This window comes from Sciurus vulgaris, assembly GCF_902686455.1.
Source record: "Sciurus vulgaris genome assembly, chromosome: 6".
In the NCBI taxonomy this organism is placed as follows: domain Eukaryota; kingdom Metazoa; phylum Chordata; class Mammalia; order Rodentia; family Sciuridae; genus Sciurus; species Sciurus vulgaris.
Genome location: NC_136466.1, coordinates 822065 through 840604, shown reverse-complemented (window position 1 = coordinate 840604; position 18540 = coordinate 822065). Strand labels below are relative to the sequence as shown.

At 46.1% G+C, this 18540-nt stretch overlaps 1 protein-coding gene across 2 annotated transcripts in view; it reads left to right on the top strand.

Annotated features, from left to right (window-relative positions):
• Window positions 1-18540, top strand: part of SNAP47 (synaptosome associated protein 47) — a 143761-nt gene that overhangs the window by 23217 nt on the left and 102004 nt on the right. For both annotated transcript variants that reach the window (XM_079143665.1, XM_079143664.1), the window contains exon 2: window positions 898-1437. In XM_079143665.1, coding sequence (XP_078999791.1) covers window positions 938-1437 — 500 coding nt within the window. In that variant the 5' untranslated portion in view covers window positions 898-937. The remainder of the gene's footprint in view (window positions 1-897; window positions 1438-18540) is intronic.

Below are 18540 nucleotides of genomic sequence, written 5' to 3'. Positions count from 1 at the left end.
AGTACTTCACTCGGCTCACTGGGCCTGGCTCCTGCCAAGGCAGGGCTGTGAACTCATGGTGGAACCTTGTACAAGTTCTCATCCTTTATGCACATATATTCCGTGTCTGTGCACTGAGAGAGCAGGACTACGTGGTTTAGAAGGCTTGATTCAAACCGTCATCCATGACACGTCAGTGTGCCTTGATGAGTGTAAGTGTATTCATGACAACACAGGTAGTGCACCCTTACTGCCGTGGCTGCATAGCGTTGTGTGTTGTACGTGCACACGTGCACATGTCTCCGTAGTTATGTAGAGCGCTGTGACATTAGAGCCCAAGAGTGGAATGTCTGTCTGTGGCTTTGTTCACTCTGGCACGCCTGTAATCCCAGCTTCTTGGAAGGCCGAGGCAGGAGGATCAAGTTTGAGGCCAGCCTGGGCTCTTCACAAGACCTTCTCTCAAGGTGGAAAGGGGTGAATGTGGCTTAGCAGCAGAGCACCCTGGACCTGCTCTGCAGCACCACAGGGGACCCCGAGCGGGATCTCACACAACTGTGCTGTGGAGAGGTGTCTGCACAAAGCATGTCTGTGGACAGGGTCTAAGGACAAGCCACCTGTCTGACCCAGGAATGAGGCCCGGCCCTGGGGCATGGCCTCCATGGTTGTCCTTCTCAGGGCTTGCCCAGTTGTGTGGGGCAGAGGGTCTCAGGTTGGGGATGGTCACAGGGGTGGGCCTGCGGGTCTGGCTCTCCTCTCAACCCTCCACCCTGCCTTGGCCTCCTTGGCTGGCCCTGTGGCTTCACCCTGTTGCTGCCTTCAAGGCCGAGCCTCCCACTCATTTCCTCGGGTCCCTGGTCTAAGGGCGATGGGTCTGTTTTCAGTCTCACCTGCCCCCTGCATCTGTCTTTTCTCCCCCAGAGCAGCCGTGTGGCCTTGTGTGGCCGGCAGACCAGGACAGATGAGTGGCGATGTTTGCCTCTACTCCTGGCGCTGCTCCTACTACCTGGATCTTGAGAAGCGGTGGGTCCCTGGGAAACTGTCCTTGAGGCCGCGCTCACTGCAGTTCACCACAGAGCGGGCTGGAGCAGCTCTCGTGGGCGTGCCCCTCTCCAGCGTGGTCGCCATCAGGAAGGAGGCGTCCCACCTCATCTTCAGTGCCATCACTGTCCTGGAGAAGAGCCGTCGCAAGCACTGGTTCAGCTCCCTGCAGCCCAGCCGCGACGCGGTCTTCAGCGTCATCGAGCACTTCTGGAGGGAGCTGCTGCTGGCCCAGCCAGGTGCTGCTGCAGAGGCGACGCCCTCCCCCTCCACCAGGGGGCAGGAGCTGACGGGACTGATGGCGAGTTCCCAGAGGCGCTTGGAAGATGCTGCCAAGGCCCTTCACCACCAGGGTGAGCAGCTGGAGAGCGTCATGCAGGGCCTGCAGAAGATGGAGTCGGACCTGGACGTGGCTGACAGGTGCGTGAGCCCGGACTCCTCTGCCGCACCCGTGGGGGTGGAGTGCCCTGCGGCGGGCTGAGTGTCCGCTGGGCGCCTCCTGCAGGGCGCCCTCAGAGCGACGTGTGCGGAAAGCTGTGCTCTGAGCAGGCTTCCTGAGGTCACCTGTGTCCTACCCGGTCAGAGGGGCAGCGAGGCGAGCGTCCTGGGCCTTGTGTAGGGGTCCCCTGCGTCCTGGTTCTCGGGCCGCAGGCGCAGTGAGGCCAGCATCCGCTGGTGAGTGTGTGGCTGTTCTGACTCGGGTCGCCGGTGGGCAGTGAGGTCTGTGTGCCTTCCTGTGATGGCCCATGCTGTGGTGTGTGGTGGAATGTGTTCTCATGCATGTGTTCAAATGTGTTTCATGGTCGTCCCTCACTCAGCGGCTGAGTGTCCCCCAAAAGCTCACGTGAGACAGTGCAAGAAGGTTCCAAGGAGAGATGATCGGGTGGTGAGGGTCTGAGCCCGTAGGTGAACTGACCCCTGCTGGGACGAGCCGAGTGGCTGCTGAGGTGGCGGTGAGGCTGGAGGAGGAGGGCCCTGGGGCCTGGCTTTGTATCTGAGTGGAGCCTCGCCCTGCTTCCTGGTCCCCGCTGAGCTGCTCCCCTCTGCCAAGCTCTTCCCACGATGTCCTGCCTCACCTCCAGCCCTGAGAAAGGGAGCTGGCCTCCTGTGGCCTGTGACCTCCGAAACCCTGGGCCTCAAATGAACTCTTCCTCCTCTGCAGTCGTGCCGGTCAGGTCCTTCAGTCAGTGGCGAACAGGCTGACTAAGACGCGGGGTCTGGCCTGCAACGTGGAGCCCTGCTGCCTAGCCTCCTGGTCTCTGGGATGACAGGTGTGCTGCCACTCCTGGCTCTGCACTTCACTTCCGAGGAGCTCTTGTCTTGCAGACGGTTCCTACCAATCATAGCCCAGGTTCCATCGTCGGCAGTTCAGTCGCCTGTTTCGCTTTTCACTTTTTTGATTGTCTGATTTCACCTATTTACCTTTTCCTTTGTCTTCCCATCGGAAGCATTCCCTGTCCCAGGATCCCTGTGTGGACAGAGCTACCGGGCTTGGCTACCACTGGGACCCAACGACTGAGGTCCATGCCTTCAGCCTGGAGCACCAGCCCTCTAGGGCTGCTCCACTCTTGCTTTCTTCTTCCTATCCAAGAGGCCACCTGGGTGGCCAGGTGGCTGTGTCTGGGAGTGGTAGACCCAGGACTCTTATTGGGCCCACAGAATGTCTCATGGTGACTGCCAGGTGGGACGAGATCTCCTGTGCTCTCCAGGTCCCTTCCAGCCCTCAGAGGGCCCCGGGCCCCAGCCCCCACCCCTGCCCTCAGGTTCTGGGCCCCAGTCTCCTGTGCTCTCCAGGTCCACCCCAGCCTGGGCCCTCCCTGACCCCACCCCTGCCCTCAGGTTCTGGGCTCCAGTCCTTTTCAGCAGCTGGCCTGGTTTTCAGCCTGACCCTGTAACTGGCCTGCAGTCCCCTCCTTGGCCTGCCCAGCCCACCTGCACCCCAGTTTGCACATTCTTGTGCTGTTGTCTGTCCCTTTATCCCTTGGAGAGACTGTGTGTTCATACTGTCATCTTAACCAGTATCCCAGCTGTACTCCCTAAAGGTGTGTCTTTGAAAATATTCTTTTTTATCACATCAGGTTCTAACTTCTTTTAAGTGTCTTTTAAATTTTTTTAATTTCTAAATTTGTTCTAATTAGTTATACATGACAGTAGAATGCGTTCATGCGTTTTGATAAGTCATACGAGATGGAGTACAATTCCTCATTTTTCTGATTGGACACATATTGTAGGATCGCATCAGTCATGCAGTTGTGTGTGTACATGAGATGATGGCGTCTGTCTCACTCTACGGCCTTCCTGCCCCCATATCCCTTCCCCTTGCTTCACTCCTCTCTACCTAATCTAACGTGACTATTTTTCCCTAGTGTGCGTTAGCATCCACATATCAGAGAAAACATTTAGCCTTTGGTTTTTTTGGCTTTGGCTTATTTCATTTAGCATGATATTCTCCCAACTCCATACATGAAATCTAGTTGCATCTCATGCATCTAGGTGTCCTTCAACAGAAGAACCAAAATAAAGCTTTTTCCTTTATAAGCTATCTCAGGTATTTCTTATAGTAACAATAAGCTCACTGACTCAATAGTGAATGTTAGAAATGTGATTACTTTTATAGAAACCTTTAATAAGAATTCCATTCTTCTTAAAGCCAAGTAATACTCCATTGTAAGTGTATAGATGTTTATATGTGTATATAGATATATATGTGTGTGTGTGTGTATGAATGTATACACACATACACATACCAAATGTTCTTGATCCATTCATCTTTTGAAGGACAGGTGCACAGGATTTCATTTTTTTTATTAAATTTTTTTTATTTTTACATACTGTATTTTGATTCATTGTACACAAATGAGGTACAACTTTTCATTTCTATGGTTGCACACAATGTAGATTCACACCATTCATGTAGTCATACATACACATAGGGTAATACTGTCTGTTTCATTCTACTATCTATCCATCCCCCACCCTCTCCCACCCCTTTTTCCTCTACGCCATCCAAAGATCCTTCATTCTTCTCTTTCCCCCACCCCCACCTCATTATATGTCATAATCCACTTATCAGAGAAAACATTAGGCCTTTGGATTTTTGGGCTTCGCCTATTTCACTTACATGATATTTTCCAACCTCATTCATTTACCATCAAATGCCATAATTGTATTCTTCTTTACGACTGAGTAATATTCCATTTGTGTATATAGACCACAGTTTCTTTATCCATTCTTCAGTTGAAGGGCATCTAGGTTGGTTCCACAGTCTAGCTTTTGTGAATTGAGCTGCTGTGAACATTGATGTGGCTGCATCACTGGAGTACACTGATCTTAAGTCCTTTGGTTGTAAACCAAGAAGTAGGATAACTGGGTCAAATGATGGGTCCATTCCAAGCTTTCTGAGGAATCTTCATACTGCTTTCCAGAGTGGCTGCACCAATTTGCAACTCCACCAGCAATGTATGAGTGTGCCTTTTTCCTCACATCCTCACCAACACTTATTATTGCTTGTGTTCGTGATAATAGCCATTCTAATTGGAGTTAGATGAAACCTTAGAGTGGTTTAAATTTGCATTTCTCTAATTACTAGGGATGATGAGCACTTTTTCATATATTCGTTGATCACCTGTGTTTCTTCTTCTGTGAAGTGTCTGCCCAGTTCCTTAGCCCATTTAGTGATTGGGTTCTTTGTATTTTGGGTGTAAAGTTTTTAAAGTTCTTTATAAACTTTGGAGATTAGTGCTCTGCCTGAAGTGTGTGTGGAAAAGATTTTCTCCCACTCTGTAGCCTCTCTTTTCACATTATTGATTGTTTCCTGTGCTGAGAAAAAACTTTTTTAATTTGAATCTATTCCATTTGTGGATTCTTGCTTTTATTTCTTGCGCTGTGGGGGTCTTGTTAAGGAAGTCTGGTCCTAAGCAGGAGTGATGAAGATTCAGGCCTACTTTTTCTTCTATTTGGTGAAGGGTCTCCGGTCTAATTCCTAGATCCTTGATCCATTTTGAGTCGAGTTTTGTACAGGGTGAGAGATAGGGGTTTAGTTTCACTTTACTGCATATGGATTTCCAGTTTTCCCAGCACCATTTGTTGAAGAGGCTCTCTTTTCTCCATTGTAAGTTTTTGGCACCTTGGTCTAGTATGAGGTTACTGTACTTATGTGGGTATGTGTCCATCTCTTCTATCTTGTACCATTGGCCTACCTGTCTATTTTGGTGCCAATACCATGCTGTTTTTCTTACTATTGCTCTACAGTAGAGTTTGAGGACTGGTATTGTGATACCTCCTGCATCACTCATCCTGCCCAGGATTGCTTTGGCTATTCTGGGTCTTTTGTTCTTCCAGATGAATTTCATGATTGCTTTTTATGTTTCTATGAGAAATGTCACAGGGATTTTAATTGGAATTGTGTTAAATCTGTATAGTGCCTTTGGAAGTATGACCATTTTGATAATATTAATTCTGCCTATCCAAGAACTTGGGAGATCTTTCCATCTTCTAAGGTCTTCTTCAATTTCTTTCTTTAATGTTCTGTAGTTTTCTTTTTTTTTTTTTTAATTTTTAATTTTAATTAAAAATCATAAATTTACATAGGGCAATGTTGTTTGATTCATTTTGTTGTAGTTTTCATTGTAGAGATCTTTTACCTCTTTGGTTAGATTGATTCCCAAGTATTTTTTTTTTTTTTGAGGCTATTGTGAATGCAGTTGTTCCCTCATTTCCCTTTCAGATGTTTCATCACTTATGAATAAAAATGCTGTAGATTTATGCGTGTTGATTTTATAACCTGCTATTTTACTGAATTCATTGATGAGGTCCATAAGTTTTCTGGAGGAGATTCTTGGATCCTCTAAATATAGAATCATGTCATCAGCAAATAGTGACAGCTTAAGTTCCTCTTTTCCCATTCATATCCCTTTAATTTCTTTAGTCTGCCTAATTGCTCTGGCTGGTATTTCCAGGACAATGTTGAATAGAAGTGGTGAAAGAGGACATCCCTGTCTTGTTCCAGTTTTTAAAGGGGATGGTTTCAGTTTTTCTCCATTAAGAATGATGTTGGCCATGGGCTTAGCATAAACAGCCTTTACAATGTTCAGGTATGTTCCTACTATCCCTATTTTTTCTAGTGTTTTGAGCATGAAGGAGTGTTGTATTTTGTTGAATGCTTTTTCTGTGTCAATTGAAATAACCATGTGATTCTTATAATTAAGTCTATCGACATGATGGATTACATTATTGATTTACTGATGTTGAAACAACCTTGCATTCCTGGGATGAGTCCCACTTGATCATGGTGCACTATCTTCTTAATATGTATTTGAATTCAGTTTGCAAGGATTTTGTTAAGAATTTTTGAATCTATATTCATCAGAGATATTGATCTAAAATTTTCTTTCCTCAATGTGTCTTTGTCTGGTTTGGGTATGAGGGTGACGGTAGCTTAATAGAATGAGTTCAGCAGGGTACCCTCCTTTTCTATTTCCTGGAATACTTTGACAAGTATTGGAATGAGTTCTTCTTTGAAAGTCTTGTAGAACTCGGCTGAGAACCCAGATGGTCCTGGGCTTTTCTGGGTTGGTAGGCTTTCGATGGCTTCTTCTATTTCATTGCTTGATATTGATCTGTTTAAATCGTGTATGTCCTCCTGGTTCAGTTTGGGAGGAGCATATGTCTCTAGAAATTTGTTGATGTCTTCAGTATTTTCTATTTTGTTGGAGTATAGATTTTCAAAGTAGCTTCTCATTATGCTCTGTATCTCGGTGTCTGTCGTGATATTTCCTTTTTCATCATGAATTTTAGTAATTTGAGTTTTCTCTCTCCTTCTCTTTGTTAGTGTAGCTAAGGGTTTGTCTATTTTATTTACTTTTTCAAAGAACCAACTTTTTGTTTTGTCAATTTTTTGAATTGTTTCTTTTGTTTCAGTTTCATTGATTTCAGCTCAGATCTTAATTATTTCCTGTCTTCTGCTCCTTTTGGTGTTATTCTGCTCTTCTTTTTCTAGGGCTTTGAGCTGTAATGTACCTAACATAAATGACCTCATTTAGTTGTTGACTTTTCATTCTTGTCTGGAATGTGCTCCATGCAATGAATTTTCCTCTTAGTACTGCTTTCATAATGTCCCAGAGATTTTGATATGTTGTATTGTTATTCTCATTGACCTCTAAGAATTTCTTATCTCCTCCCTGATGTTTTCTGTTTTCCATGTGTCATTCAATAGCATATTATTTTGTCTCAGGTGTTGGAGTAATTTTTTTTTGTCATTGATTTCTAATTTCATTCCATTATGATCTGATAGAACACAAGGCAGTATCTCTATTTTTTTGCAGTTACCAAGGGATGCTTTGTGATATAGCATATGGTCTATTTTCAAGAAGGTTCCATGAGCTGCTGAGAAGAAAGTGAATCTGCTCATTGATGGATGGAATATTCTACGTACGTCTATTAAGTCTAGGTTATTGATTGTGTTATTGAGTTCTGTGGTTTCTCTGTTTAGTTTTTGTTTGGAAGATCTATCCAGTGGTGACAGAAGTGTGTTGAAGTCACCCAGAATTATTGTGTTGTGGTCTATGTGATTCCTGAGATTGAGAAGGATCGATGTACAGGGATGCACCATTGTTTGGAGCATAAATATTTACTATTGTTATGTCTTCCTGATTTATGGTTCCCGTAAGCAGTATGAAATGTCCTTCTTTATCCCTTCTGACTAACTTTGGCTTGAAGTCCACTTTATCTGATATAAGGATGGAAATCTCCACTTTTTTACTGGGTCCATGTGCGTGGTAGGTTTTTTCCCATCCTTTCACCTTTAGTCTGTGGACGTCTTTTTCTGTGAGATGAGTCCCTTGCAGGCAGCATATTGTTGGGTCTTTCTTTTTAATCCATTCTGCCAGTCTATGTCATTTGATTGATGAGTTTAGGCCATGAACGTTCAGGGTTATTATTGAGACATGATTTGTATTCCCAGTCATTTGTGCTCATTTTTGGCTTTTAACTTGATGTGGTTTCTCCTTTGAGTGGTTTTTCTTTTAAGGTATTTCAGCCCTTTGCTCACCTACCTTGTTGTTTTTCATTTCCTCCCCTTGAAATATTTTGTTAAGACTATTCCGTAGCATGGTCTTTCTATTTGTAAATTCTTTTAACTTTTGTTTATCATGGAGGGATTTTATTTCATCTTCAAATCTGAAGGTTAGTTTTGCTGGGTATAGGATTCTTGGTTGGCAACCATGTTCTTTCAGAGCTTGAAATATGTTGTGTTGGGGGCTGGACCATGTTGGCGGCGCCGGGATGGCGCCTGATCACGTCGGCCGCGAGGAGGTTAATTGACATAAGCACACTCAGGTGATTTTCTCATCCACGCACACAATGTATGTGCATGTGTTCTCGAGCACTAATTGCCCGCTAGAGCGTCTCACCTAATCTTTGCATAAGAGGTGTGGCCCTGCTCTCCGCGTCCTGGAGGTGATATAAGTGTAGGCGGAGCAAGACAGAGAGATAGCAGCCATTAGAAGCAGCCAGAGGAGGGAAAAACACAGCAGCGAGTAGGGGCAGCTTCGGAAGGCAGATTTCAGAACGGAGAACTGAGACGCATCACTAGGGCATCTTGGGTGGACGTACCCTTAGTTCACAGGATGCAGGACTTTAAGGTGTAGCAAGTCTCTTCCTCTAAGCTCTAAGCAAAGCTTGTCTTTCTCTCAAAGTTTCTCTCTTAAGCAAAGTCTCTTTCTCTCTGATAAGCGGGCTCTCTCTCTCTCCTCTCAAAGCAAGTAAACCTCATTTCCTCTATCCTCTATAACAAGCAAGAAAGCAGTGCACTAAAGAGAAAGATAGAAGTGCCTCAGTTTCCACTCCACCACCCATAAGACCCGTGCAAGTTGTTGCTGCAGGCGGTGACAAATATCCACGGATTTTGGAACCGCAAAGAGCCAGCAACAATGTTGTTCCAGGCCCTTCTAGCTTTTAGAGTCTGGGTTGAGAAATCTGTTGATATCAGTATTGGTCTCCCCCTATATGTAATCTGATGCTTTTCTCTCATGGCCTTCAAAATCCTATCTTTATTTTGAATGTTAGGCATTTTCATTATAATGTGCCTTGGTGTGGATCTGTTGTGATTCTGTGCATTTGGTGTTCTGTAAGCCTCTTGTATTTGAGTTTCCATTTCATTCTTCAGGTTTGGGAAATTTTCTGATACTATTTCATTGAATAGGTTGTTCATTCCTTTGGTTTGTATCTCTGTGTCTTTCTCAATCCCAATAATTCTTAAATTTGGTCTTTTTATGATGTCCCACAATTCTTGGAGGTTCTGTTCATGATTTCTTACCATTTTCTCTGGGCAACTTTATTTTCAAGATTAAATATTCTGTTTCATTGTCTGAGGTTCTGTCTTCCAAGTGGTCTGTTTGTTGGTGATGCTTTCCATTGAGTTTTTTATTTGGTTTATTGTTTCCTTCATTTTAAAAATTTTTGGGTTTTTTTTTTTTTGAGGATCTCTATCTCTTTGTTGAAATGATCTTTTGCTTCCTGCTGTTGCTCTTTCAACTGCTTATTATTGTGATCATTCATTACCTGCATTTGGTCTCTTATCTCCTATTTGCTTCATGAATCATCTTAATCATGTATAATCTGAAGTCCTTTTCTGACATATCTTCTACCATGCTGTCACTGGGTTCTATTAATATAGAATCTAGGTTTGTTTGGATCATTTTCTTCCCTTGTTTTATCATGTTGTTCATGTTTCTTCCCCTCTAGCAGTGCAGATCTGGAGAATTGTAGTTTCCCCCTTATAGGCTTATAATGACCCTATATGTTTCCAAAACCTTTTCTTTAAGGGAGAGATCAATATTAGCAGTGCCTAGTACAGACAGTATGCTGCCCTAAACCAAATAGCCCCTATGAGGACGTTAACAATATTGTCATAATAAACAGAATGAGTTCAATTATTATCTTCAGTATAACAAATAGATTTGCAATAAGGTCTTCAATTTCTAATGGAAGACAAAGAGGATGCGGAGGGGTGTAGGATATAGCTGTTAATGGGATAAGAAAAGAGTATATAGAAGGTCTAGATCGTTGAAAGAGTGAAAGTATAATCAAAAGAAGTTGGTTGTTAGCATGAGGAGAGGGAGAAAGGTATTCTGAAGAAACGGGTAAACAAAAGAAAAATAGAGCAAGTAAAGTAAAGAAATAAAAACTTAAAATTTTCAAAAAGGAGGACAAATATAAGAAAAAAAAAGGGGAAAAAAACCTACACTATAACAGCCATATAGTATTCAAACCTCCCAGTCTTCAGTAGCCTGATGCATGAGAGGCACCTGACAATGAGCTTCCTGTCTCCAGCTGGCGTCTCAGGATGGATTTTCCCCACCTAAAGATGGGAGATAAGAGTTTCCAGGATTACCCAAGATGGCTGCTTTGGCTTCCAAATGTGTTGGCAAATGGGGAGCTGCAGCTTGGGGTGTGGACGTGGTCAGTTGGAGGTCCTGGAGGCATGGTGTGGCTGGTCTGGTTGCAGGATCCTGGAGACAGGGCTCAGTCAGTCTGGACAGGGGTCCTAAAAGTCCTGGCTATCGTCTCAAAATGTTGGCAGCCATGTGTAACCATGTGTACTGTGACAGTGGACTTCCAGGCAACAGCAGGCGGCTGGTGCTCCACTGGCGGTCTGAGGTCAGTCTGCTGACTGCTGTCGGATGATTGGCAGGTGAACATTGGGTGGTGGGTGCTGGGTAGGTGAAAGGCAGGCGATGGACAGGCAAATGGCAGGCAAATGGCGGATGATAGGCACCAGTGAGCAATCTGCGCTCAAAAAGGTGTCGATATGCTGGCAGACTGCAGGTGGTCACAGTAGACAAATGGGGTAAATAGCAGGGCATCAATAAGCAGCAAAAACTGCCTCACCAAGAAAGATATCCTCTGCTTGAAACCCGAGTTACGGAGCGACAAGGTACCCAGCCTCCCTCTAGTCCGCCATCTTGGATCTCCCTTCTTTTAAATTTGTTTATTTTTCAAAAATTAGTTTTTGAAACCTGGTTTTTATAATGATAGTAGTGCTCCTTATCTATGGTTTTATGTCCTCAGTTTTAGTTATCCACTGTCAAACATGGTCCAAAGATTTTAAATGCAAAATTCCTGAGATAGTTCCCTAAGTTGTAAATTGTGTGCTCTGCTGAGCAGCATGATGGAATCTCCCACCTTCTGCCCCGTCCCGCCCAGAGTGTGAACCACCCATTTGTTCAGCGCGTCCTCACCCTGTTATCAAACTTGCTGTCAGGGTATCATCAGCTTGTGTTTGAGTAACCTTTGTTTTACTTAATGAAGGTCCCAAAGTGCAGGGGTAGTGAAGCAGGCAGTTCAGATATGCCAAAGAGAAGCCATAAAGTGCTTCCCTTAAGTGAATGGGAGAAAATATAACAAGATATTTTTTGGAGACAGACCACGTTTACATCTGTTTACATACATTATGTTTATCATACGTCATTCTATTTGCTCTGTTATTATTGGTTGCTATTAATCTCTGCTGTGCCTAGTTTATGATTTAACCAGTGTCGTGTCGTGTGTATGAGAAACAGCGTATGTAGAGTGTGGCACTACCCATGGCTTCAGGAGAGCCTCGGGGTCTGAGGATGTGCCCCTGCCCAGGAGGGCCCCTGGATTTAGAGGGTAGCCATTGCGTCCCTGCCACTGTGCGGGCAGAATGCTCAGTTCCCCTCCTCCCTCCTGGATGGGGCAGCCTTTGCCACAGAGACTCATGCCTGGCGTAGGTCTGGGCACAAGTCTGCTTGTTGTGGGTGGTTGGACTGCAGTCAGGTCACCGAGCCAGAGGGCTTCCTTTCATTGGACAGTGCCGTGGAACATGGCCATGTGCCGCATTTGCCCTAGGAGCAGGGAGACAGCAGAGCACATAGAACAGATATATTCTTGGTTCCCCCCATTTTCTTAGTTGGGGCTCTCCAGAAAATAACAGATACAGAGTCTTCTGGAGGCCCAGGGAAAGTGTCACTTGAAACCTGGGTCATCTGCTTGTTTCTTCTTCCCAGAGAAGGCTGGGCCTTGCTGTGTTCACGTCCTCCAGTGACTGGACAGGCCCACCCACATTATGGCGCACCATGTGCTTTCCTCACAGTCTGCTAGTTTAAATCTAACCTCCCAACCTGCAGAATCACGCTTGACCAAGTGTCTAGTGGCCAAACTCTGGAGAGTACGGACGGAAGTGGACGTTAGGGCTAATGGGTCATGGTACTCGTGGCCAAGCTCTGGAGAGTATGGACGGAAGTGGACATTAGGGACAATGGGTCATGTTCTCATGGCAAAACTCTGGAGAGTACGGACAGAAGTGGACGTTAGGGCCAATGGGTCATGGTTCTCGTGGCCGAACTCGAGAGTATGGACGGAAGTGGACGTTAGGGCTAGTGGGTCATGTTCTCGTGCTGTGCCTCTGCATCAGGCCAAGCTTAGCTCATAGGGTCCAGGTTCAGTGTCCGGCTGAGGGTTTGGTAGGGCCTGAGAGTTCGATTGCCTCGTGGGCTAAAGCATGGACCAAATGGAGGCCCAGGCTCGACGGAGTCGACGCGTCAGGTTTTCCTGCAGGAAGGCATCTATAGAAACAGGCAGATGGGACGACGGAGTCCGTGCACCACAGAAGAGCTGCTCGCTGCCCTGGGAGGCCTGCAGGACACGCCTGCCCCGTGGCCATGGGAATTACTCTGAGGGAGCCTCGGCCGCCTCCGAGAGCTCGGGTCAGCGGTCCCAGTGGACTGCCGCCTGCCTGGGAGCCTTAAATGCAGCGGGAGCAGTTGGATCCTGGCCATCAGGGCCAAGGGATGGCACTTAATCACCAAAGGAGGGTGGGGTGGTCCTCACTGTGGGACACACTCCCTGCCCAAGCCCAAGGATGGACCGGGAGGCACAAGGTGCAGCCGAAGCCAGGCTTTGATGAGGGTCTTGCAAGCGGACATCAGTTGGCCAGGCACAGCAGCATGGTCAGAATCAGCCTCTCACCTCCTGTGCGTGGGCTCCCCATTCCTGGGCCGAGGCGGCCTCCAGGGTGCCGCCTGGGCTTCACTGCCTCCTGTGGTCATTTAAGACACGCATCCTGAGTTGTCTCCACCTCCCCGCCTCCTGGGGAGCACGTTTTGACACATAGGTTGTTCTGACTCCTTCATTTAAGTTACTGTTTCTTTCTCTTTTTTTTCTTTTTGTACCAATCTTGGTGAGTTGCTTAGGGCCTCGCCAAGTTGCTGAGGCTGGCATTGAACGTGAGATCCTTCTGCCTCAGCTTCCTGAGCTGCTGGTATTACGGATGTGCGCCACCCCACCTGACTTACATTATGTTTCTGTTTTTTTTAATTTAAGCATTTTTTAGTTGTTGATGGACCTTTATTAATTTACTTACATGTGGTACTGAGAATCGAACCCAGTGCCTCACACATGCGAGGCAAGTGCTCTACCATTGAGCCACAACCCCAGCTCAACCTTGCTGTTTGGTTGGTTGGCCCCTGTTTATCAAGGGGCTGTTCAGATGCATGAAGTCTGAATCTGCCACCTCTGCAGGCTCCTGTGCTGTTGTGTGAGGTAACTGTTGGTAACCACTCTGCCCTATTGTCCCTCTGGCTATTCATCTCATATCCCCAGAAATTTTACCTTTAGAGATAAATACTGAATTCTGAAAATGAACCACCAGACTTTCAGACTCTCCATTTCTCATATCATAATGAGCAACAGAGGCACAGAAGTGATCAGTTCATACAGTCATAATAGTCTGTGTTCACCAGTACGTGAACGGGCAAAGAAAGTGTGACGCATCTACCAGTGAGATGCAGTGCAGTCACAGAAGTGAAGAAATCCTGCCGTTCACAGCACACTGACGGGCCCGGACAGAAAGCACTGTCAGCGAGTGAGGCAGGCCCAGAAAGACAAGCGTGACGTGATCTCACACGTGCACGGAAACTGAGAAGCCGAGCTCATGGAGGTGGAGAGCAGAAAAGCGTCTGCCGGAGGGGCGTGGGACCAGGGAGGAGGGGAGGTTGCTTAACAGGTGCAGAGTCGTAGCCAGCCGGGAGAAAGGTGTTCAGCTGTTTAGGACACGGAAAGGCGACCAGAGTCCGTGGCGCCATTGTTAGGGGTCAGACAGGTGAGGGTGGTGGGGACACGAGGCTGAGAATGGCCCTATACAGTGACCCCCTCTGCTGACCCCACATGCTTTCTTTGCTAAAAAGCGCTCTGCCTGCAGTCCTACCTGGCCTACGTGGACAGGACGTCTCATTCCTCAGCAAACCGAGGTGGGGCAAAGGTCAGGCAGTCAGTGTGGGCAATGGAAGATGGAGTCAAGAGTGAGCTGGTTTTCAGGGAAGGAACACTGGGTACTGATGGTCAGCTTCCCGACACTGCTCCACACTCTGGGTCGCTAACATTGAACCTCCTGCTCCCGCTCCTACTCCTGCCTGTGGGTAAGAAAGAGAAGACAGCCATGAGAGAGGGGGTCCTGGGGTCTGTATGACAGCCAGCTGCACCCCTCCCATGGCTGCCCAGCTCCACCGGGGCTCCTTCTCTTTGGAGAAGTCTGCATCTGTTTCTTTTTCCTTTTTTTCTATTCCTTTCTTAAAACTTGCTCTCTATGCTTGCTCAGTATTCCTCGTGTGTTATTCCTCAACACGAGGAGCAAGATCCTGATCCCAACCTCTAACACACTGGTGTCACTGTGTCATACGATTCAAAGCAGCAGGAAGAGAGAATCCGAGTGTCCTCATCACCAAGGAACCATCAGTGTTCTCCATTCGGCCTACCAGAAGCACTTTGCTTTCAGGTGACAAGGCCAGTGATACACTCCGACCTCAGGGATCTATCAGCTCTCCAGCCCTGCGCTGTGATTGAGTTTGTAGGAGTCTCAGTCCCGCTCCTTTATAGAAGGTATCACACTGGTCCATGGTATTGATGACAGTGTCGTCTGGACCAAGCGAGAGGGATAGCAGCCACTCTGGACTTTTTGATGTGGTGTTTGTGTTTCAGTGGGTGGGACATAAACCTGCAGAAACCTGGGAGCTTCCGCCTCATTGAAATTTCTAGAGTTCCAGTGGTATTGTTGCTTTCTAGGGGTGCTGGGTTCCTTGTCTCCATTTGGCAAAGAATTGAGGAACAGGACACAGACAGCGAGCAAGCGCAGGTTGACTGTAAGCGGTGGACACAGCAGTCTCCAAAGAGAAGGGCCCTGGAGTCAGGAGTTGGGGGCCGTTCTGGCCTGTTCCCTTTGTGGTCTCTGGAACTTCCTCCTGTCCTCCCCTCCTCCCCGCCCACGCCCTCCCCACTGTGATTGATTGGTGCCCCTGTGTCCATGCGTCTGTCCTGGTTTTTCTGTTGGACCCCCACGTAGGAACATGAGGACACAAGTGTCTGTGTGAAGGGTCCCCCTCGTGTCCACGAGCCTTTTCAACACCCGGAAGTTGACCTCATTAGAAGGCCCTCTCCCTGCCCACTGGCCGTCTTCCCTGGCCACCTAGGTTCCTCCACATGTGCCTCAGTGTGAGGCACATTTAGATATCTCTGCTAAGTTTTAAGAAAGGGATAGAAAAAAAGAAAAGAAACGGGTACAGAGAGACTTCTCAAAAGAGCAGGGGCCCAGAGCTGGGCAGCCATTGGAGGGGTGCGACCAGGACAGAGCCACCGTGCCGAGGTGGGCACCTCGGGTGTGGAGGCATCGTAGTCCACGCTGCTCTGGTCCATCTCCCAAGTGACCAGAAGAGCCACAGTTTTGAGTGGGCTCAGGGCAGGAGAGTCTGCGTGCTGTTCTGTGTGTCTGTGCAGCTGCTTCCACGTCAGTGACGTGCTGTCTTGATCATGATGTCTTTGAGGATGCGTGATGTTTCTAGTTTTGTTCTTGTTTCTCAAGGTTGTGTTGGGTCTTTTGTGGCTCCATATGAGTTTCAGAATTATCTCTTTTAAAAAATTGGTATTTTAATGAGATTGTGCCAGATCTGTAGATGCTTTGGGAATTGTGCACATTTTAACAAATGTGTAGTTAAGTCTCCACTCCATGAAGATGGGATGTCTTTCCATTATGTTTTTAACATTGTCCATCAGTGTTTTACAGTTTTCAGTACACAAGTCTTTCTCCGCCTTGATTAAATTAAGTTTATTCCTGATTCCTTTTCTTTTTTGGTACTGGGGATTGAACCCAGGGGCGCTTGACCCCTGAGCTTCATCCCCAGCCCTTTTAATGTTTTATCTTGAGATCAGGTCTCACCGAGTTGCTTGGGGCCTTGCTAAATTACTGAGGCTGGCTTTGAACTTGTGGTCCTCCTGCCTCAGACTCCCAAGCCACTAGGATTACGGGTGTGCCCCACTGCACCCAGCTAGAATTTCCTAATTCTTGATACGACAAGTGATATTCCATTGTGTCCTAGATGCCTGGGGTATTATATTACAAGAGTCTGAATTCATGTAAATCTCGCATTTCATCTGGTCTTATGACCTGGGACTCTGGGAGGAGAGCTGGTCCTCTGGACTGTCATGTGGGGATGTCCATCCAGCGGCTCTCCTTGACTTGCGCTCCCTAGGGCAGGTGTGCATCTCTGAGGTCGTTTGGCCAGCGGTTGGCTTGGATTCTGGGTATTCAGCCTGTCCTTCTCATGAAATGTGGGTGGTCTTGACGCTTCACGGTGCCACTTCTCCCTGAGCCTCTCTCTCCTTTCCTCCCACACCAGCGTGGTGACTCGGTGGTGTTCTTAGTGGGTTCCACAGATCCCCAGGACCTGACATTTCATCCTTTCCCCTCTTTCCTGATCTTCAGGCTGTGTGTCTGTCTTCAAATTCTGATTCTTTGTGATTGCAGATCCAGATTCAGCCTCTTTCATGAAGTTTTCATTTCTGTTATTTTACTTTGAGAATTTCCATTTGGTTCTCTCTGAGTGATTCAATCTGAAAATTGAATCAGGGGACACTCTACCACTGCACATCCTCAGTCCTTTTTATATTTTATTTCGAGATAGGGTCTCACTGAGTGGCTTAGGTCCTCACTAAGTTTTTTTTTTTTTGATGTATTTTTATTGTAAACAAATGGGATACATGTCGTTTCAGTGTGTACATGGAGGAACAGCATACATTTGCATATTCATATATTTACATAGAGTAATGATGTTTGATTCATTCCATTATTTTTTACCTTCCCCCCCACCCCTCCCACCTCTCTTTTCCCTCTATACAGTCCCTCCTTCCTCCATTCTTGTCCCACTCCCACCCCCCATTAAGTGTCATCATCCGCTTATCAGTGACAACATTCCTCTTTTGGATTTTTGAGATTGGCTTATCTCACTTAGCATGATATTCTCCAATTTCATCCATTTGCCTGCAAATGCCATAATTTTATCATTCTTTATAGCTGAGTAATATTCCATTGTATATATATACCACAGTTTCTTTATCCATTCATCAATTGAAGGGCATCTAGGTTGGTTCCATAGTCAGGCTATTGTGAATTGAGCCGCTATGAACATTGATGTGGCTGTATCTCTGTAGTATGCTGATCTTAAGTCCTTTGGGTATAGGCCGAGGTGTGGGATAGCTGGGTCAAATGGTAGGTCCATTCCAAGTTTTCTAAGGAATCTCCACACTGCTTTCCAGAGTGGCTGCACTAATTTGCAGCCACACCAGCAATGTAGGAGTATACCTTTCTGCCCACAATCTCACCAAAATCTATTGTTGCTTGTATTCTTGACAATTGCCATTCTAATTGGGGTGAGATGGAATCTTAGTATAGTTTTGATTTGCATTTCTCATATTACTAAAGATGGTGAACATTTTTTCATATGTTTGTTGATTGCTTGTAGAGCTTCTTCTGTGAAGCGTCTGTTCATATCCTTAGCCCATTTGTTGATTGGGTTATTTGTATTCTTGGTGTAGAGTTTTTTGAGTTCTTTATAGATTCTGGAAATTAGTGCTCTATCTGAAGTATGAGAGGCAAAGATATTCTCCCACTCTGTAGGCTCCCTCTTCACATTGCTGATAGTTTCCTTTGCTGAGAGAAAGCTATTTGTTTGAATCTATCCCAGTTATTGATTCTTGCTTTTATTTCTTGTGCTATGGGAGTCCTGTTAAGGAAGTCTGATCCTAAGCCAACAAGGTGAAGATTTGGACCTACTTTTTCTTCTATAAGATGCAGGGTCTCTGGTCTGATTTCAAGGTCCTTGATCCATTGTGAGTTCATTTTTGTGCAGGGTGAGAGATAGGGTTTTGGTTTCATTGTGTTGCATATGGATTTCCAGTTTTCCAGCACCATTTGTTGAAGAGGCTATCTTTTCTCTATTGCATATTTTTGGCACCTTTGTCTAGTATTAGAAAATTGTATTTATTTGGGTTTGTGTCCGTGTCCTCTATTCTGTACCATTGATCTACCTGTCTATTTTGGTGCCAATACCATGCTGTTTTTGTTACTATTGCTTTGTAGTATAGTTGAAGTTCTGGTATTGTGATACCCCCTGTTTCATTCTTCCTGCTAAGGATTGCTTTAGCTATTCTGGGTTTCTTATTCTTCCAGATGAATTT